Source organism: Dermacentor variabilis, chromosome 10 (assembly GCF_050947875.1).
Source record: "Dermacentor variabilis isolate Ectoservices chromosome 10, ASM5094787v1, whole genome shotgun sequence".
In the NCBI taxonomy this organism is placed as follows: domain Eukaryota; kingdom Metazoa; phylum Arthropoda; class Arachnida; order Ixodida; family Ixodidae; genus Dermacentor; species Dermacentor variabilis.
The window spans coordinates 52,717,283-52,738,203 of NC_134577.1; the positions used below are offsets into that span (position 1 = coordinate 52,717,283).

General features: G+C 45.3%; 2 protein-coding genes across 2 annotated transcripts; both read left to right on the forward strand.

The window, feature by feature from the left end:
• Positions 1-4,153: 4,153 nt before the first annotated feature.
• On the forward strand, positions 4,154-8,983 carry LOC142559239 (lysosomal protective protein-like). The gene is made up of 4 exons (XM_075670866.1): positions 4,154-4,318; positions 6,326-6,497; positions 7,512-7,674; positions 8,639-8,983. The coding sequence occupies exons 1-4, from the start codon at positions 4,162-4,164 to the stop codon at positions 8,981-8,983; spliced, it is 837 nt and encodes a 278-aa protein (XP_075526981.1). The 5' UTR covers positions 4,154-4,161.
• Positions 8,984-10,048: 1,065 nt separating this feature from the next.
• LOC142560550 (lysosomal protective protein-like) lies at positions 10,049-20,502 on the forward strand. The gene is made up of 7 exons (XM_075672737.1): positions 10,049-10,159; positions 11,622-11,724; positions 12,577-12,768; positions 14,061-14,182; positions 16,721-16,880; positions 18,616-18,708; positions 20,376-20,502. The coding sequence occupies exons 2-7, from the start codon at positions 11,638-11,640 to the stop codon at positions 20,454-20,456; spliced, it is 735 nt and encodes a 244-aa protein (XP_075528852.1). The 5' UTR covers positions 10,049-10,159; positions 11,622-11,637; the 3' UTR covers positions 20,457-20,502.
• The last annotated feature ends 419 nt before the right edge of the window (positions 20,503-20,921 follow it).

A 20,921-nucleotide genomic window follows, 5' to 3' on the forward strand; every position in this document is an offset into this window, starting at 1 on the left:
CTGGTCTATTTTCACCTCCAACTGCAATTCGGCCTTACTTAGGTGCTTAAGTTTGTTGAATGCTCTGGAGTCAGCATTTTGATATTTACTTTTTATTATGCAAAATCGTGTTTTTTGCTGCAAACAGTTATTCAAAATATCCTGTGGTACATATTGTGCGATTTTATCATATAAGCTGGATTATTTGAAAAGGCGAACGTTACTGCAAGGTAAAATCGAAATATGAAGACAGCAAATGAAAGAAACCTTACTAATTAAGATTGTAATTCATGTTAGGGCAAGTGCGCCATATGCGTAATTGAAGCTGAGTACTATTGAATATCGACTTAGCAGAAATCACGTACTTGTACTACCTGCAAGAGATACGTCCTCAATATCTGAGGCAAAGTGCTCTGATGTCCCAGGTAACACTCAACGGCTCTGTGCAGCAGAAAGAATAATGGACGAGAGCACAAACACATTTCAGGACCGAATTTCAGGGCGCATAAACCCGAAAATGAAAAATAGACCGATGTCAGAGGACTTTTCTTGCCTACAAAAATGGGTGTCATTGCTGTGGAAAGGCAGCAATGTATAGTTTCATCTTTTCCCGAAAGAAGCATACACGCGTCGGAAACTTGGATAAAACTTCCGCATTGGCAAAAGCTGACTGATACTGTACCGGTTTGTTCGAAACAGTTCACTCGGAGTGACTTTTTTTCTTCCCGACGAGTAGAGCATTGCTTTCGTTTTATTGACTTTAAAGAACTTGCTGGCGTTTCAAATCGCGAAGTGTTGTTTGTTTAGGCAGGCGCTTTAATAAATAATAGTGACGTATGCTTAAGCATCATTTGATTTTGTTCGATTATAGTTTCCTGCCTAGCCTTGCTGTTAGTAATCTTATGCAGCAGGAGTACTCTCGCTTATGTACCTTTGTCTGCAGGCACAGTAGAAGGAATGATAACTACCTCGGAAGGTCTGAAATCGATCATGACGCATGTTATGCCGCGAAGCGACATATCGTTTTCATGTCATGCTTTAGTTTAAGGGCACGAGCAGGAGAGGCTGTCGCCTCTTTCAATGCGTTGAGTTGTCAGTTTATTTCCTTCCAAGAAATTTACAAACAACGGTAAACAGCACACGTTCCAGCTTTGGAGCTTTCGACCTGCGTACGGCGCCGCTATTCCGACATTGTGCACGCAGCTAAATTCGGTTACAACTGGTTCATTTGGTTTTCAACTCGCGCATTTACACTATTACAAATTTTTGCCCCCCTGAAAAAATCCTCGCTAAATTTTGGAAACCGGTCGGAAGAAACTCAACTTGGTCCGAATGGTTGCTATTCCCTTGTCACGTTTCACCGGCGTCTAACAATTTCTACAAGCGGCAGGTGTCTGCTGTGTTCCCAAGCCTGGGCCTTACCTCGAACACTGCGTACTGCGACGACGAACAATCACTAGTCATCAGACGCACACGATCTCATCAAACGTATGAGCTAACTATATAAAGAAAGGTGAATACCGACCCACAAAGGGAACTCCCATGTGTTTTTATCCCAAGACACATAGACCAGCTAAATGTACAGTTTTAGTCTCGTTCTATAAGTGTAGCACATCCTTGTTTAGGTTCTGAAAGCACAACAGACGTCACTGCCCATATATTGTCAGATGCTATACGTGATGTACTACAACACGAGTCACAGTGCGGAGGTGCCTATGAAGGTGGAAAACAATCAAGTATCGCACCTGCACCAGTGCAGCAACGTGGCGAACAGGTGCTTGCACCTATCGGGGGGCCGATAGACACAAACACCTCCCTTTCGCGGATCACGGGTTTGCTTGAAAGGCTATTCGTCTCTTAAAAATCTGATGCCGCTCACTAGGCCGGCCGGACGTTTGCACGCACAGCGCAACTATTTTTGCGGCTTTGTGACTGATATTCTTGAAACCGACTTAAATAACGTAGTCGGCAGCAAGGACTCTTTGGGCTTAGACGAAACACCTCGATTCAACGCCACAAACTAGAAACGTCAGCGCACCACAAAGAGAAAGAGCCGCGGCGAACCTGGGTGTCGTAGCCATATAAGTTTATCTGGACAGTGTTGACAGCACTAGTAATTGATTTTGGAGTTACAATTAGACGCGCATGCGCGATACGCGCGTGCGGAAAGTAATAGGCAGTGTGCTTGGCTGAAACTACTAGGAAGGCCAAGTGAACACACACTCACGCTCGGATAAACCGACCCTGCCGCGGAGCTAGAGCAACCTTCTGCATTCCGCTGTTGACGTGAGCGTTGCGCTCACAAGTGCTAACGCTCCTGTGGAAAAAACAGATGTGTGCAGATCACGCCACAGTGCATACAGTGGTCTGAACAGAACGGTCCGTACGCTTCAATCTGCAAACGTCGGTGTCAGCTCAGGCACCATTGAGGCGCGACGTCTGCAGCACCAGTGACGGCACTTCTCACCGCGCTAGCGTTTTAAGACGCCTGGTAGCTGCCAGGGCGCTGTTTCCACCGCGCACTAGCAGTTGCCTCTCGTGTTGTGTGGCGGCAAGATGTCCCCCCATCGTACACTCTGAAGACTGTCTGTGAAGCTTCAATGCAATGCTGAACCTTGCTATCGCTTTCAATGATTCGCCCCCTCCCTCCCTTTCGTGTGAGACTGCCAAATTTCTCGTTTGCAATAAAGTTTCCGCCATCAGACAGCGCTTGCGCCGTCTTTGTCTTTCTGTGGCATCATTCACTGTGAAATCATCCATAAAGACAGCACTGAGGACCACACGTACTCTCAGTGGCATTCATGTTGCGACGTTGGGAGCGACGATCGTTGAAACAGATGCAAGGCATGATGAATGAATAAGTATCGTCTGGCGTGGTTATACTCGTGTCACCACCAACGTTCTGTGGCAAGAAAACGAAAGCTACGGAGGAACGCGTTCGCGTGACAGCACTCCTGATTATTCTCCCACTATTTCACTCGCGTTTGTTACGGCTGAGTGCAGAAAACAAAAATTTTGCTTAATACGGCACTTATCAGAGTAATAAATTATTACATAAATTACAGCACACAGTGGTACATTCGAGTGTAATTTTTTTTTCGCTTCACCCTACCCCCGTTTCGGCAAACCGATGCAAGTAGCAAGCTATGCTGATTCATCACCTGCTCTAAGGTATCAAAACGGAGAGCGTTGTCAAATTCCGCCGGGTTGCGTTCCGCTGTAAAGTATGTGCAGCAGTTGAAGCCCTGTAGCTTCCCCTTCATCGCCACGTAACGTTGTGAAATAGCCAGGTGTACTTGTTTTAAAATATGTAGAATGAAAAAAAAATTGCCTGTGGCAGATAGTAAGGTTATAGCCCTTTAGCTGGATTACTCGAAGAGGCGGACATTACTTCACCAAGAAAACTAAATGAATAATCAAACACCACAATTTTAATAATTCAGTTTTAACAAAATAATATGCCCAACATATTGCAAATTGTGAATTGTATTCAATGATTTGGCAAGGCGTATTCCCTTGGAATGAATTCACAGTATGGCACGTTGCAGTTTTAGATATTAATTTCGAAAGTGTGCGATGAAATAGATCGGCGTTCCAGTTACTTTTTTGCTATATTCATGTGTCCTCCTTTCCCAACTTTCCCCGTTATGGTTATCATAGAAGCGCATTTTGATAACAGCTGTATGAACAATAGTGCATTTTTACTACACGTTTGAAGTTCGCAAAGCTTGGAATCGATGCCATATACAGGATTTTTTTCCAAGTGAATATGCCTCGCATACACCCCAGTTACAATTCGTGAAATGCCATCCGCCTCAATGCAACTAGTTCAGAAAATACCTACAAAAATAATATGTGTTATTCAATTACGTAAATCAATTGTGCAAATATGTACGCCTCTTCGAGAAATCCAGTTTAAGTATTAGATTTGTGCCCTCTGCCTCAGGCAATTTCCAATTATTTTCGGCAGGACAGAAACCCGCACGCAAGTGTATATATATATATATATATATATATATATATATATATATATATATATATATATATATATATACTGCATATCCGGTAGTTTTAATCCGTAAACGAATACACTTTGTATTCAGGCTCCCTTCTGAATGCTGCTGATACGGTGAACGCACATTATCTTCTTCGCCCACAGACCGTATCCTGTGGTAGAAGATTATGAGTAATGCGATCGAGATTACAGCGGCGGAACAAAAGAAACTCGCGAGTGTGTCTGTCATTGCCGATAAGGCGCACGTATTTTGCGATCGAAACATCGGTGGAGGAGCGCCGGCCTCGGCACAGTTCCAGCGCATCGCAGGAAACCAGGAGTTGAGTAAGTGCCTGTTTTCTTAGTCTGAACGTTCTTTCGGAGTCACTCTGAATTTGTGTATTTTTTCTGGAAACATGGTGAAAATTTTGCACTACAAGTAGTGCCTGTCGTATAAATATTTAAAAGGACACTGAAGAGAAAGTTAGGCTGGAGTTTACGCTGTAAATTACAATTCTACAATGCAAAAAAAAAAACACTCAAAACATTGAGTAGAAGCTCGACAAGGTACGGAAGAGGCAAAAAGCAAAGACAAGTGGCGACGCTGTGTTTAAGTTCCCGCACCAGCTCTCTGTGACGTCACAGATTTGGACGCACACCTGCTCTGGCGTAGTTAACTGTCTATCTGCAACTATAGAGTGTACTGTAATATAACAAAGGACAGAGATTGCACGTATAGTATGTTTTACAAACTTCATGGCAGAACTTAAGGCCGGGTATCTCAAAAGTAGTGCTAGACTTACTATTTGTGCTAAACAAACCATATGCCTTCACTGCTGTGCTGCTTAAATTTTGCAACTGCAATATGCGCCACAGAGTAAATAATATAAATGGTAAATGACTGTTTTTATAATTAGCTACTTAGACACTGCGCTTTGACGCGCACGTCCATCTCTTTCTTAAATACACTCAGACAGGCGGAACAATGCCATCTAAAAAATGAATGTAAACAGTGATACAAATGACGGATGCTGCAATTACGAATACCAGCGTGCTCGCGTCCAGCAATTTTGGACATTGCCCATTCGACTATTTACGGCAATTTGTCGTAGCGACGTTGCTCCAATATAACAGTTTTCGCGACGATTGACACACGGCTGCAACGCAGCAGGGAAGTTAGGAATAAGCGCCGTAAATACGCATGGCACTAGAAGGCCGTACCCTCTCGACGTTGCTAACTGAGGGCTGTAATCTAGGAGGTCTTCTGAAATATCAATTTTTAGAAATGATGCCCATTGAGGTATGCTGGTACATTACGGTGAAGTTCGACAGATGGCTGCGGTGGCAATGTCTAAAATTCCTAGCTACGAAGGCTGCGGAAATATTTGGCTTTTTTCTGAGGTCCTACGGTCTCTGAGTTCTTGACGCCGGTTGCACAGAGCATCGTTGTGCATCTCAGAGGTAAAAAAAAAAGGTAAACAATTTTAGTGATTCTTTCTTTTTGCCGAAATATCAGTCCTACCTGCAAATCTCAAAGTCCATGGAATATGGGAAAGTTATGATGTTTAAGACTTTTTTAACTAATAACGGCAAAGGTGAAATAATCGCACTGTCCCTTACAAAACACTTTACGTGGAGCCTAAATCAACGCCTGAAATATGCGATAAACAAACGTAACCTCAAGGAGGAAAACATCGTTGGCTTCAGGCGGATCCGGTACTGGGAGACTTACTGAATCACAGCGTGCTGCTGTAACACGTGTGGACGCTAGCGAAATTACACGAAAAGCAACACCATGTGGGCCACAACAACCACATAAATTCCTTAATTACCGTTGATGGCTTTGTAAAATGTCAATTATTTTCCGCTACAGCATTTCTGTCTCGGGAATTCTTTGTAATGCAAATGGCTGTTACATGAAGCCCTGGAATAAGAAGCGTTTAAGTACCGCAGAAGGGGAAACTTGGATACGCCGAGACAGGACCAACAATAAATAAAACTTACTTTTTCGAAGCGTGGTATATATCATCATTCGTCTGTAAGTATACTCAGTGCCCCGAATAAACAATGTTTAGCAAGCGCTTGCAATGTCTTAATCTCCACTTTTGTTTTTATTTTTTGTTTCAATAACATGAATCGTGGAAAAGCACAGCGCAGCGAATCCAGCTTCGCAGAATCGTAAGATTCGGCATCACTTCTTAAACATGCATTATATATAATTTATGGTTGGGGTTCATAGTTTACCCATAGTGTATGGTCGCGGTTGAGCGTGAATAGGAAGGTAGTTATATTAACGTATTGGTTTTATGTTTTTCTTTTTGCCATGCCCCCCACCCCCTTTTTTTTCTGCAGCAATGGGACTCTGGGCGCTGGCTTGCGCTGCCTTGGCAGCAGCCTTAGTGGTGTACTCGCAAGGACCGCCTGAAGACGAAATTATTTTCCTTCCGGGTCTGGCTGAGCAACCTAACTTCAAGCACTACTCGGGATTTTTGAATGCGGGAGCAACGAGAAAAATGTTCTACTGGTAAGAGCTGATAAAAACAAAACGAACGCGCGTGTCTGGGCGTGGCGCAAATTTGACAAGCGTGACCGCGAAAATTTAAAAAACCTTAGGCAACACATTTTCTTATCGATGCTTGAAAAGGCAGTGCACGAAAGGGTATGTTTAACCATTTCAAATTGTTTGGAACATTCAAACGTGGAAACAGCGTGAAAAGGAATCCGTTTGAGAACGAATGTTTCCGTACAACGCTGCGAAATTGAGTAGAATGCCTAGAAGGATACGTTATTGCACAATTTATCTGAACTAGCTCTCTCCAACAAAGACAATACTTCTTGCGCAAACAACAAATATTACACGAGCCACTGGCACATAAGCAAAAGCATCAAATTAAATCAAGCCTTTCGATACACTTGTCACAAAAAGTATAACAGAACCCTAATTTTGTTTGGCCTAAAGATATTCCCCTGAAAATGGCATTGTTCTAAGCTCAAGGCACCTAGCTCCAATCAAGGCTGTTTTCTGGTGCTAGAATTCGACGGCCATGCACTGCGACAGAAAGGCTGGCTGAGGTAAAAAAAAAAAAAAGAAACTCCAGATGGCAACAATTAAACGTGTGCTCTCCACTTCCACGTCTATCGTAGACCACGTATTCTTTCGAAAAGATCAACCCCACTTAAAGAAAATCACGCAGTTCCAACGCACCGTGGGAATCTGTATAAGCAAAAGTAAGCTTTTGGCAAGGCGAAACGATGCAGCTCGAGAAGAGGTGCCCAAAGATGTCTTCGTCGATGAAAGCGACAAAGTTTTACTACCGACGACGGCTTCCAAACCACCCGACTCCACAAAGCTCTCGTGTGAGAGCACCTGCATTTTATACGAGAATTGGCGCAAGTACGTGCTTTTGAATGCTCGCGCTCTCTGGCGCCGTTACTCGCGAGCGCTTTTTTCAATGTGTACACCTTCGAAAAGTCGTGCAGCGCTCAGGCGATGAAATGAGTAGGTGACCGGCGACAAAGCCTCACTCACATTCTCAAGGTTCGTGGCAAGCCAAGGGACGCCCGAGAAGGATCCCCTTCTGCTGTGGCTCGACGCTGGTCCGGGATGCAGCGCCATGGTCAGCATGTTCAAAGAACACGGCCCGTTTCGTGTCGCCGACGGAGGAAAAAGTCTCGTCGCGAACGCGTACAGCTGGAACAAGGTGAGACACGTCAGCCGCGGAACCCCGTCGCCTAGTTTCATAATGGTTCATGCAGGCGTTCGTTTCTTTAGAATCACTGTTGCTATTTTAAAAGGGGATGAGAAGGCAGAGACGATGCGCAGAGGTGAAAGATACTCATAGGTTTTACTTCAGCTACAACCAGTGCGACTAAAACAGAGTACTCAAACTAGTTATAAAGCTATGCTAAATGGGCCGATGAGCCTTTTTCATTAAAGAATATGTCACATTGAGTAAGGGGTGAAAGTATGGGGCGCACCCACAACGTCACTCGAAACTTATGAAAGCTCCTCGTCATTTTGTTAATGATTACACTTCGAAAGGAATAAACGAAGAATGAACGGAAAAAGAAATTGCAGGTTTTCTGAATGTAAAAAAAAGTGAGATATATCTGTATATGAGAAAATTAATGTGCAATATGTCACCTCACAAAATGATTTTATCGACACCGTAATTCGGACTCAAAATCAAAAGGAAAAGACCACAGTTAGTTCCATCTCTCCGCAAATTCAGATCTTGCTCTGCGAAAAATTAAAAAAAGAAACCAGAGATGGTTCCCAAGTTTCAGTTGACCCTGCTTTGGCGTACGCCCAGGCTCCACTTGAAATAATAAGCTCCAATCACTCATCTCCCGTCTTGAAATATAAGGAATCGTCTGATTAAGTAACCTCTGAAGCAGTCTGGGTGGAATGTGCAGCATTTGCAAGAAAATCACCCCCAAGAAGTCACCAGTGAGCTAAATTCACATTAATATTAGTCATGTATTTAGCGGGAAGCGTAAAATTTTCCACTTGACTTGTCATGCAGTATGAGCCCCAGTAGAACTTACGAAATGGTGGCGAGCAGCGAAAGGAGAGATATGTACCTGCTGCTTAGTACGATAACTTTGTACATGTTGAAAGCCACATGCTCCCTGGAGTGTAACCAAAACTTCCATTCTTCGCAGCTTGCAAACGTGCTGTATTTGGAGGCGCCCGCATCTGTCGGCTTCTCCTACGACCTCGCGGGCAATTACACAAGCAACGATGACTCCACTGTTGACGACATACAAGGGGCCCTGGCAGATTTCTTCGATAAGTTCGGCAGCTTGAAGGCGAACGATTTCTACCTCTCTGGCAAGGGAAGCGCTGCCACCTACGTCGCCATGTTGGCATCCCGCCTGCTCAAAGATCCCAAGGGACTCAATCTGAAGGCATTTCCTCCTCCACTCTTTCATACTCTCGACAGAAAGAAAAAAAGGCCCTTTATTTATTTCCACTTTGGCAATCCTCTACACAAAATTTCTATCTGATACACTCCGCAGACATGGAAGCACCGGTTCTTGTTACTGGATAGGTGATATGCGTTTTGCGATCTTGGGAGTGGTCGTTGTCGGTGCTATCTATCGTAACATTGCTGCAGAGGTATTCCTAGTAATTACCGGCGCACAGCGTACATTTACTGATATCCTTAAGATGCGAGTGCCATAAACTGATCTGATTGGTTTTACTAGAAAGTGGAGAACAGCGAAGTATATTTATGACACACACGTCACATTTAAGAACGAAGCGGCATGCGTCAGCGCATAATCCGTTATCCACTATCGGCCCCACCGACTGACCATGTACCGCGTGCGCGTGTGAAATTTCTTCTGCTACATGCACTGCTCTCTTTAGAGCCTTTCTCCCCGTTTGCGTCCGTTTCACAATGGCGGACGCCGCCGAAAAGCGTGCGCGCGTCAAGTTATCCTTTCCCGGGCAAAACTATGCTTATATGAAAGGGCTTGTTTTAAATATGTGCCAGAAGGTCACATAGCCTGCCTGCTGCATAGTCTGCATAGTGCGTTCGCGACGCCCAAGCGACGGTGCGACCGCACTCAGACCGAAAAATGCTCCAATCTCCCATCCAATTTCTGGACGGAAGTGATACGCGCTTCTACCCCACGCGACGTAGAGCGTGCGTCACTTCCCGGCAAACATATTGCTTGACAACGTTGCCTTACCTCAGCCTTTCTACTTCCCGTATTTTTCACCTTGTGATTTCTGATTCACAAAGCTGAAACAAGGTGTGATAAAAGAGAAATCGACGGTACGACTGAGGGTGTCATCAGTTTGCAAAATCTGCTAAACGGTTGTGAACAAAAAAAACAATAAAGCGGCAAGACAAGTAAATGGAGTTCTCCGAATGTGTACTTTGAAGGTGATTTTTTAATGTTGGAATTGGTATGCCAATTTAAAAAGAAGAAATGAACAATGGGTGCTCCCTCATATAGGTTCCTCTGCGCTGTTCGTTCCATCCAACGTTCATTTCGACACATTCATTTATTGTGAAGTAGCCGCACACTGCACATGTACCATATAGGATCGAGATGCTCATTTGCATCTTTTTTTTTTCAGGGATACGCTATCGGAAACGGGGCGCTTGACTTTCGCTATAATGGGAACTCGCTCATCCTATTCGGGCAGTACCACGGCATATTGGATACACAGTGAGTAGTCCCCCCAACGTTTGGGAACCCTCATTTCTCACTCTGACAACTTTCTCGGAGTGCATAGTAAATGCGACAAATATACCCACGCGCCGTAGTGATTTTCGTAAACATTGGGAAACCTCATATGCCTGTTTCCTTTCTTTTGTGTGCGTGTGTGTGTCGTACATGAATGGTCTCTGTCAGTTCTTCTGCGTCTATCCGCTTTCGATTGCGGTGGTCTTTCTTGCACCTTCTTTTCAAAATGCCAAATACTTGTCAACTTTCTCAGCTTTCTTACAGGGATACATTGGACGGGTACATTCGAGCACTCTAGTGCACTCGCGTGGTTCCGGTGAGCATTCGGCTAGTAAAAATAGAGTGCATGGAAATGATTCGGCTGTTTCATCGAAAGCACGGCGCTTCACGTAATAGCACGAGGAGGCACTCTCATCTTCGAAATGGGAGCACCTCCGACACGCGACAGAACATCTCGATCACGTGGCTCCTCCGATTGCTCGCAGGAGAAGCTGGTTTCCACTGGATTCCACTGGTTGTCGTAAGGATTAAGTTCAACCAACCAGGCGTTTTCGTACACGGGAGCTTCTACGAATGGAGATCGTCGCGTTCCTAGAGCCTGCTTAAATGAGCTCCAGGAATGAAGCTAGAATACAGGGCTCGTCTTAAGTCAGAATTTTTTCTCTAGGTTCTATTCGCTTATCAACCCACCGCAGTAAGTGGTTGATGCCGATTTTATCGAATACTTGGCGTCGTGGCAGACAATGACGGGGGGGGGGGGCGATGAATGGAAAATTAGAAGCATGCTTACATAGTACGGCCTAAGGATATGTTTTCAGTAACGCAATGTCAGATTCAATTAGCGCTCTTAATGGTTCTCTTAAGCAGGTTGTAACCCCCTCGACAAATATGACAGCAGGTTGCTTTCAAAAGCCCTTAGAGGCCTAATGTGTTCGGTAAGGCGGCTACATGTTCGACGCGAAAGCTAGGCCTGACAGAGGAACATGTGGGGCTCGAAACCACACACTACGGTTTGCATAGAAAGAAATTGCACGTTTCCCCCCATAGTTCTTACGAAATAGAGAGACAGAGTTCGTTTATTGTAAATTGAAGAGGGTTGCCTTGGAGCACGCCTAGCATGCTATCGTAGCTGAACAAAATCATCAAAAACAGGATGCACACAACGCCTGCGACACTTAACACGCACGTAACACGCACGCACGTAACACACACGCACAGAATTAACGCATATCGTTTAGGCCAGTGTCTCGCAGAAATGTTAAAAGCAGCTGTGTAGCGCACGACCCACAGGCGACACTAATCCATGCTCACTAATGTACACATGTAGCGCATTGGAAATGTCAAATTAGTGCCTCACTTATGCACCTGTACTTTACCTGAGATGATATACGAAAGTGCGAACATATAACGCATATTTTTTGCAACCTGTTTCGCTGTGTAACAGGTTGTGGAGCCAGCTGATGTCTTCGTGCTGCAATGGCAGCGCCTCTGAAGAAACGTGCAGCTTCGTCGAGCCGCCTTTCATATCCGTGGATTGCGCCACTGCAGTACGTGTATAGACTTTTTAATATTTTTTAGTAGGCGTAGTGGTGTTCTACACCGTAGAGCTCGGCGTCGAAAGTCCACACTTGCGCATGCGTGGATGCAGTTGTGCCGGCGTCATGACCCTTTTGGGCGCACGCATCGGAGCGTGGAGATGGCGCCGTCGAAAGCTTCTTTCTTGTAAGCATGTTTCATCAATAGCGCCACTTATAGTCCTTGTATATCGAGAAAGTGAAGCCCAGGCACCAAGACTATTATATCCAGGCGCTGTGCCTACAAATTTCAGTTCGTCAAACTGACGATGTTTGAAATGTTGCATAATCCGGAAGCACTTCTGAATGGACCCGTGCGGCGATATTTACTAAAATGATTGAGAAAGTTTTGAGGAAGTAGTTATAACATAGAAGTCTTGATTGCAGCCTTCGGCAGCATGTGTTCAAGTGCTCGGTTGACATTCTTCGTTCTACCCCACAGAATTTTTTTGTGTAAAGCAAAACTTTCTGCAAATTTATGAACTTTTATTATAATGAACGGTAGACATCTAAAATTGTACATAATGCCTGACGTATTCAGGCATTGTCCCCTCACTTGTAGGCTCAGCAAAAGCAACCAAACATACAAAATTTCTAATGCATTGTTCTGCTGTGTACATTTAGTAATTCTGCTTGCTTGTTGCTTCTTCGAGGGGCGTCACCTGGCACTTGAACACATTTACATAATTTATCATGATGTATGTACATATTTCGAAGTATTGCACGCCAGGATGAATGAAGCAAGCACAGGGAATTAAATGACTGTGCCGCTTAACTGAAGTCAGTCTGGTCCCGCTCACTATTTAAACTTCCTCTGTTGCTCAGGTGGAGGTCGCAGCGCACTTGATCATAGAGAGGGGCCTGAACAGTTACGACCTTTACGACACGTGCGTCGGGTTTCATCCCAACCTTGAGAGCGTGTTGAGCGTCGAACGTGAAAAGTCAGACTTGAGGATGATTACGCCGCATCACAGAGCTCGGCAGCTCATGCTGCGAAGCCTCAACGTGAAAGAACCGGTGAGTGACGCTGGTCTGAATCAATAGCCGAAACCTGAGAGCCTTCGTCCACGGCGAATCGGAGCAGACCAATGTACGCTGCTGTTCGTTTGCAGACAATAAATTCGTAACCGGCTGAAACGTGAGCTAATGTCATGCTCGAATAACTGAAATTATTGGCCAGAAGTTATTTTGCATTTAAATTTGGATTTATTTCTCCTGTTTACAACAGAAAGCAAGGCCATGTGGCCTGAGAAAGGCTTCTGCTTGATCCATGCGTTCGCTGAGTTGCTGCTGCATCTGCGTTGCAATCGGGGTTTTCTTGCAGCTGAAGAATCCTTCATACAGGTTGCCACTTGTATCAGTCTTCCTCCTTGCGGAATTCATTGACATAGGCATTGGTTATAATTCATGAGAAACAAACATTTGACAATTTCAAACCGTGAATTTCTGAATTTCTTACGAGTCTAATAGTAATACTATTCCATTCTTACTCAAAATTCAGAATATTCGCGCGTGCGTACTTTTTAGCATTTGTGTAGTTTTTGCTAGGTCAACTGTGACGTCCGTTGCCTTGAGCAGTGCATTGTAAAAGAAGGTGTCAGGGATGCTCTGCTTTCATTAATCAGTTACATAAAGCATATGGAACAAGGGTCGTGACATATACGAGCCACTATGGTTACCTGACTCCCCCGCAGCTAAATATGTCAGGACATGACCGTTCGTTAGCCATAAGCAATGCGCCTATATAGCAGCGCCACAGCTCAATTTGACTCATACGACGTCGAAATACTGTAGGTACTCGTACAACATGCTGCAACGTGACTAGCTACAGAATTCGGTCAAGTTGTTTCTCACCGTATCATACTGTACGCCACGGGATCCCTTCAAAATGTATGTAAACTTAGAAGAGCGCATAACCTGTTTAGTTTAGTGCAGATAAATGGGATGTTTGACGGACGTTCATCATGGAGTGACAGCATCTTTCAGTGCGCAGAATATAATCTGTTTGGTACAAACTTGATAACAGCGTGACAACGACCAATAGACTTTATTCACAGTGCACGGTAGTGTGATCATTGCCATATCGACAGGCATCACGAGGACGAAGGTATCTTTAGAAGATTTCCAATTTTCTAGAAGTTCCGAGGATCATGTGCAGCATTATGTCATCTTGAATGCCACTGCTTCGCGTAACTCTCTGCCAATCGGGGCTGGGTTTCTTCCCTGTGTAGGGACCGTTCATTCTTGCTAAAATAAAGCCAGCAAAGAAACCTCAAAATAAAGTATTCTATATTGTCTTTCCACGTCAGGCAAACCTCAACTCAAACCCACCATGTGTGACTTTCGACGACGTGGCCACCTATCTGAATCAACCTCAGGTGCGCAAAGCTTTGCATAACACAGATTCACCGATGCTCTGGACACCGTGCAGGTGAGTTCTCCCATTCGTGTTGCCTTCTAAAACTTTACGTCGAATTATACTTCAACGTCGAGCCTAACATTCGTGCCTCGCGGTTCCTGTTGGACCCATGTATGTCCCGTCCATTGTCATAGCGGGTTAAAGCTTTCTACATAGTGCAAAGCGAGGCCGGTATGCACAGAAGGAAGGCGCTATCAGGAATAAGCTATAATAAGGAAAGGGAGTAAAAATAATAATTTAAAAACTACGCAGGTCTTGCACACTGTAGGACTCGGTCTAAGCGAAGCTGTGTTCAGCCGGCAAGGCAAAACGGCGAATTTCGACAATAAATGCGAAGCGGACTTCGGCGACAAACGGCCCCCGCGAACATAGACAAAGGCTATGGAGAAAGAGGTCCCTATACAGCGAAACGCGACACAGCCTCAGCCCCAGCAACAACATCTGAACCTTCGGCCACCAGAGAGGTCTCGAACACAGCACGTGCGCTTTGAAGCGGGAGCCAGTAAAGCATTATTTTATGGATGCCACTTCAGCCTGATTGAGTAGAAGTGATGGGGGGGGGGGGGAGGAGTCACAAGATAAGTAAATGCGCTGGACTAGTCAGTTTTCAGTGACAAAGACCACCAGCGACTTCAGCACTGCTTTGCGTTGGGTTGATACGCCAGCAGGGTGGTTATAATCGTCGTCGCTAGTGACGGGGAACGCAGTAGTCGCATTGCAAATGCGTGTATAGGTTAGGTTGGCTGGTTAATGAGCATGATGGTCGAAGACTACGTCATCGCCTGTCGGTCCGATGACGTCATGCAGGTGAGACGGTGTGTAGCGAAAGGCTGACCGCTCTCGCGCGGTACATCTGCGCTTAAGCTTTGATGACGATGGACATAATTGCGCGATATCTCTAGCACGTCAAGAGTAAGGACAAAACCGGCTTGCACCTGCTGCAGTAGTTCATCGCCCTTGCGGGACAATCCTTGGTGCAGCGAGTTCGAGTTTGGAGCTTGAAGACGGGCAAGCTCGCATCGATGGCTGCTAACATCGAGCCTCCGTTCATTCTCAGGGTCACGGCAGAGCTCAGAGTAATGAATGGCACCTCGGAGGGTTTAAAAGGCCGTAGGCTGGGCGGCAACATCGGCGGCACGGCGTCATGTTGGTTCCAGCGCATACTTTGTCGGCAACCTCATGGACTCGAACTCCTATGTGACTAGGAATCCAGCTGACTGCAATGACAACGCCTCTCTTGAGGACCAATTTGCACGGATTCTTCAGGCGATTAATTGTCGAATATGCGTAGTGGCGGAAGCGGCAGGCACGTACAGTGACCTGCGAGTCGGCATCTGACATGGGGACTTCTCGGTGTTGGCACTGATGTTAATCCTCAAAGATCTAGATGGAGTTGGTGGGACATGATTATGCGTGCAATTGAGGCCGTATACTTCTCAGATCACACAAACGGGAGAAACAGCCAAAGAAAGCTATTCACTTCAACGAAGCAGCGACGCACTAGAAGCCATATCTGAGCTGCTGTGAGGAGATAAAGGTAGCATTTGTTGCTTCACTGTGTAATTACGTGAAGGCTAGAGCCGGCCGCCAGCACATCTGTCGGACTAGTACTCGTATGTATAAACCAACCCGTTATATGTGTACTGTTCTGTGTTGAGCTACTCGACCAGACAGCAGAAGCAGCCACAGTCACCAAGGTTATGGAGGCTTCGCTAAGAAAAATACAGCAGACTTCTGCGACCTTGCAGAATCAGGACCTAATTTCCAGCAAAACGGTTTTCTTCGAGCAATTGCAATAATAATATCAGTAGGCGGTAATTAGGTTTCATACTTTAAATCTTGCGCCTGTGTAGGTTTCCGTTTAAAATTTTGACCGCGTGAAACGCTTCCGAGCGTTACATATTTTACATTTGGTGCCGCAAATGCCTCGTCAATTGTCTCATACACAGGACAGCGCCAATAAAAGTTCACTTGGCTATGATGACTCTCTCTCTCTTTCTTTCTCTCTCTCTCTCTCTCTCTCTATATATATATATATATATATATACATATATATATAAAGCCATATTTACTACCTCCGTAGGCGTACCGGCATCTATGGAAGCAGTATACATTTCAAACGTCTAATTCCTTTATGTGAGCGAAGCTTTGTATCTCTTTCATGGTGCTTGGAGTATCTCCTGGTCGGTTTCTCGCCTAGTAAAATCAGCCAATTCCAGAGGCAATGCAATGCGCCGTCGCGTGGGTCACGGGGCGGGGTCTCCGCGTCTTGCCGGGCAGGCACGTAAGTGACATGCCGTAAAAGGTATACCAGTAAATGAACAGTTTAATACAAGTATTTACTTCATCGTTTCACAAAAGCCTCGCATCACATCGAGCTCAGCATGCGCTTTGCATCCGCCTAATTTTTTGTTTTACAATCCTATGCCTCGCATATTAACGAAACTTGCTTCGCCTTAGTGTTACGTTGCGATACGATATCAAAAAGTTTGTCTTGGAGAACGCAAGTTTTGCTTTTCTGAACGTTGTTCCTTTTTTTTTTCTCTGAAGCGACCGTCTGCTTTACGCCACACAGTACATCACACTGCGAGACGTCATCAAAGAGCTGGTAGACTCGAGACAATTGAAGTCGTTGTTCTACAACGGAGACACGGACTTGACTTGCAATGATGTTGGCAACCAAATTTTCGTCGATAGCCTTGGCTACGAGGTGAGAACTGCTTACTCATTTCCCTTTATGCATGAAATTTTTAGACATAATTTTGAGATTGCAGAGGACAACAATACTAAATTATGGTGAACTGCGGAGCGACTGCGTCGGAAAAGTGATGATACCGGTATCGATCTTCTGAACCAGAATAAATTTTTCTACACATGTCCTGTTTTATATTTGAGCAATACGCATGCGCTTCGTGGTACTCGTGAGAGGAATGAGAATATATTATTTCACAGAACTTTCCTGCAGCGAATGGTAAATCGGTTAGTCCTCACTGCCTAACTTATATGCAGATTCAAAAAAGAAAATGTAGTATTGCTTAGGGATCCTTAAGTGCAAGGTGTTTAGTGCCTCCAGGGCATTCTCCGATGTTAGCTCGACAGATTAAAGAGGCATGGTGAGCTTTAGAGCGAGAAACCGGATAAAACTGAAACGCCTTGTCTTATATATGCTCCTTTATGAATTAATGATCATGCTGTAACGCTCATTTACGAACGCAGCTTCAGCGGTATTACTAAGGGATGTCCTCCAATGCTTTCTTACCACGGAGGGTCACCTGTTCGTCTACTTTAGCGAACACTGCGAACTCTGAGATGACTCTCGCAGAAACACGGGCGAGCTTGCGCCGGCAATGCACGAGTTTCTCTCATTTGTAGCTACAGCTCGCATCTATCAGGCCGGAACATCCGCTCGGCAACAAATGTATACAGGCTGGCATTACTCTGTGCTTTCTTTCGTGCGCTGGATTTTGTGTATTTATGGGACTCGAATGTATGTGTCAGTGTCGGTTATGTGACATCGGTTTTTTTAACAAGCGTCCGTACTGTTTTTATGGTGCTTGATGTAATTGTCTGAATTTACTGTGAAGACTGAGCGTGTTTCACATGTTTATGGGACACGAGCTAAGGGTTAGGTGCGTGTGACATATTTACATGATTGTACTCTTGATTGGAGCAGGCTTTTACATGACTTTTCCATCTTTATGGCCTTCATTAGACGTATATATAGTTGAAAAGCCCTCACCTGTGCTATTTAAAGGCACGAGCGCATCCTAAATAGTCATGATTTCCGGAAATAAAGCTGCAGCGTTCGTTGTTGAACGAAAACGCGGCATCTCCTGGTGATCGTAGGTATGCACTGTTGCGAAAAGTTTTTTCCTTCTTCTCTTGAGGGAGGAAGAAGAAGTGCAGCGTCCATAGCTTGTGTGTGCATCTGCTCCATCTTCTCGAAATGTTTTCGCCGCGATTTTCTGTGCATACCAGCCCTAATTTTGTAGCATTCGAACCGTGAGGCCACCAGGACTCTGTAGATACCAAGTTATCAGGTGGGACATTTAGTTTTCTGGGACTGCGACCACTTTTGTGTTACGATCAAGCCGTCGCCGCGCTAAGGCTAAGCGCGTGCGCCAGGTGCTCGGCCTACCAGGCTACCTGGCACGTTCCCGCGCGTGTCCGTGCGAACTCTGCTACGACGCACAAGCCCCTGGCCAAATCGACGAAGCATGGAAGTCCAAGTATGTGGCAAAGATATTTCCCCAGAAGAGTTAACCGCCGAGATGGGCTCGACGTCCCCTCGTGGGAGGCCTAGGCCCAGCCGACTGAACTGCTGGTGCTCATTCAAGTTTACTCTCTCTCTCTTCTCTTGACTTACAGTTGAAACATCTTGCAGCTGAACAATGCATAATAGTTTCCTGTTTTAAATCACTACCTTCTCGAACCCTCATCTTCAGGTTCTTTCCGAATACAAGCCTTGGAAACTTGGCGACCAGGTAGCAGGATATTACCAGACTTACGAAAGAAACGTCACCTTCGTGACGATCAAGGTAAGCTGGCGCGCACACGCTTAATTAGCTATGCTGTTCAAGACTAGCTCATAAGGGATCACTGCATTAAAATAACCTAGTTAATCGAAGTGCTTCACTACTACGACCACCAACTATCATCCTGCCCCCACTAAAATATTACAAAAAAAATGTCAGCATCCAGATCTTGGCGACAAGGGTAAATTCCCGTTACTCATAGCCCGGGCGGGGGCCGATGCCACGACTGCAAGTACAACAGACGTCTACCAGCAGTTTAACGATGACCGTTATCCACAACTATAGTGGGGACCTGCAGCCACTCACATTTCTTTTTCTATGTACAGTTAACGCTCGTTACAACCAAGTCGCCGGGACATGAAATCTACTTTGTCACATGCGGTATGTTGTTTAAAGCCGACGTGCTATATAAAGAAAGAGTCTATGCTAAGGGTGGGGACTTGCGTTCCAACATTTCGAGATCTCGTACAATGTGTACCGAAACACATTCACGCCCGATAGTAGGGGCATGGGCAGTGGAGAAATTCTGCTGAATCCCATGATGTCATACACGCAGATATAAGACGTTGCTGCCACATTGCGAATTAACCTTCGCAGCGCTCTTTACCTCCTCAGGTGATGTGCAGAATCATATTGAATTAAAGTTTTCATTAAATTATAGGGTTTTATGTGCCGAAACCATGATATGATTATGAGGCATGCCGTAGTGGGGGACTCCGGAATAGTTTCGACCACTTTGGGTTCCTAAATCTAAGCACACGGGTGTTTTATCATTCCGCCCCCATTAAGATACGGCCGCCGTAGCCAGGATTTGATCCCACGACTTCGTCCTTAGCAGCCTAACATCATAGCCACTAAGCAACCAAGGCGGGTTGATGTGAAGAATCGCAAAGCGTCAAGGCGTATGCTGCACTCTGTGGTCCTGCGCGGAGCTTCGCTTCGCACTTTAGGGTAAGCGGAGTCGGGCGTCACTAAACATCGTTTAATTCGCTCAAAAAGGCATGCACTGTGATTCAGATTCCCATAATCTTCGAACAAAGCGACGTTTCATATAAAAAGACTTTACTACGACGACGATTTACTGTACTATTTCAATCCTTGGCAAGGCATTTGATATCCCTTTATAACTCTAGAAATTCGAGACAATATTGCGCTGCAATCGTACGTGTGGAGGTCATCCAGAGCAAATAGCCATATATCGCCGGCATATCCATTCGCCACGTCATGGCGATATTTTGATGACTTGTAAGAAATGTCAAACTGCTTGAACTGCGACCTATATGGTAATTTAAATGAAAACGTATAGTAAGCAGGTCTTATGGTAAAATTGGAGTAGTGGCTCAAAGAGCTTGACCTGCATTGGCCAGCGCATATAACTACTGCCTGCCAGACCAGTTCCAAGATTGGCGGCATTGAGAAATCTCTCTGATTTAGCCCTAGTTGATGGACAGAGCCGCCACCAAAACGTAAGTATCTGCTCTGAACAACAGAGTAGAACACGTAAGACAGAAATTTATAGCGCTTAATCATCACTGTAGGGTGTTCGAAGAGCGTCAGTGGAAGGCTTTCTGCGTTATTGTCATCGACCCACAGTACTGAGAAAGCGGGCACGTTACATAAGCATGCCGCGAAGAGGAACATCTTAAGGTGTTCGCATTATTTTTTTGCAGGGCGCCGGCCACCTCGCTGCACAAACCAAGGCGGAGGAAGCACTTCACGTCATTTCAAGACTACTCAAGGGCGACGCATAAAGAAGTCAACTGTATACGCGAATTACTAGGTTCAAAAATAAAAAAAAGTGCAATACAATGATATGCTCTCAATATAGTCTGCACCATTAATGGTGCTGGCTTGTGTCATGGCTGATAACCTTAGTTTTAAAGTTATAACGATATGTTGTACATGACTTTCAAGCTCGACGTACAACCAGGGGGCGGAAACTCCCTATACCTCCCTAGGGACACTTGGTCCCATGCCGATACGCGGCGGCAGCGCCACTTCCACTACTGGCTGTTGCCGGATATGCAACTGGAAATAGTTCATAAACAAAACAATGCCTCCATGACGTCACTGATGAGGTTAGAGGGTAGCGGGGGAGGGCGCCACGCCGGGAGGAGGATGCTTGCCGCGAAGCCCTACCTTCCCACTTCGCATACAAGCGGGCTGCGTCGTGCTCTCTTGCCGGTCCGCTGGCCGCGCGGTGACATTGGCCAGAT

Excerpts from the sequence above, each read along its gene's own strand:
- LOC142559239 (XM_075670866.1), top strand. The coding sequence starts at position 4,162 with ATGAGTAATGCGATCGAGATTACAGCGGCGGAACAAAAGAAACTCGCG. Across the intron at positions 4,319-6,325 it reads CGCAGGAAACCAGGAGTTGA|CAATGGGACTCTGGGCGCTG; the intron begins GTAAGTGCCTGT and ends TTTTTTCTGCAG. Across the intron at positions 6,498-7,511 it reads ACGAGAAAAATGTTCTACTG|GTTCGTGGCAAGCCAAGGGA; the intron begins GTAAGAGCTGAT and ends CACATTCTCAAG.
- LOC142560550 (XM_075672737.1), top strand. The coding sequence starts at position 11,638 with ATGTCTTCGTGCTGCAATGGCAGCGCCTCTGAAGAAACGTGCAGCTTC. Across the intron at positions 16,881-18,615 it reads TCGATAGCCTTGGCTACGAG|GTTCTTTCCGAATACAAGCC; the intron begins GTGAGAACTGCT and ends CCTCATCTTCAG. Across the intron at positions 18,709-20,375 it reads TCACCTTCGTGACGATCAAG|GGCGCCGGCCACCTCGCTGC; the intron begins GTAAGCTGGCGC and ends ATTTTTTTGCAG.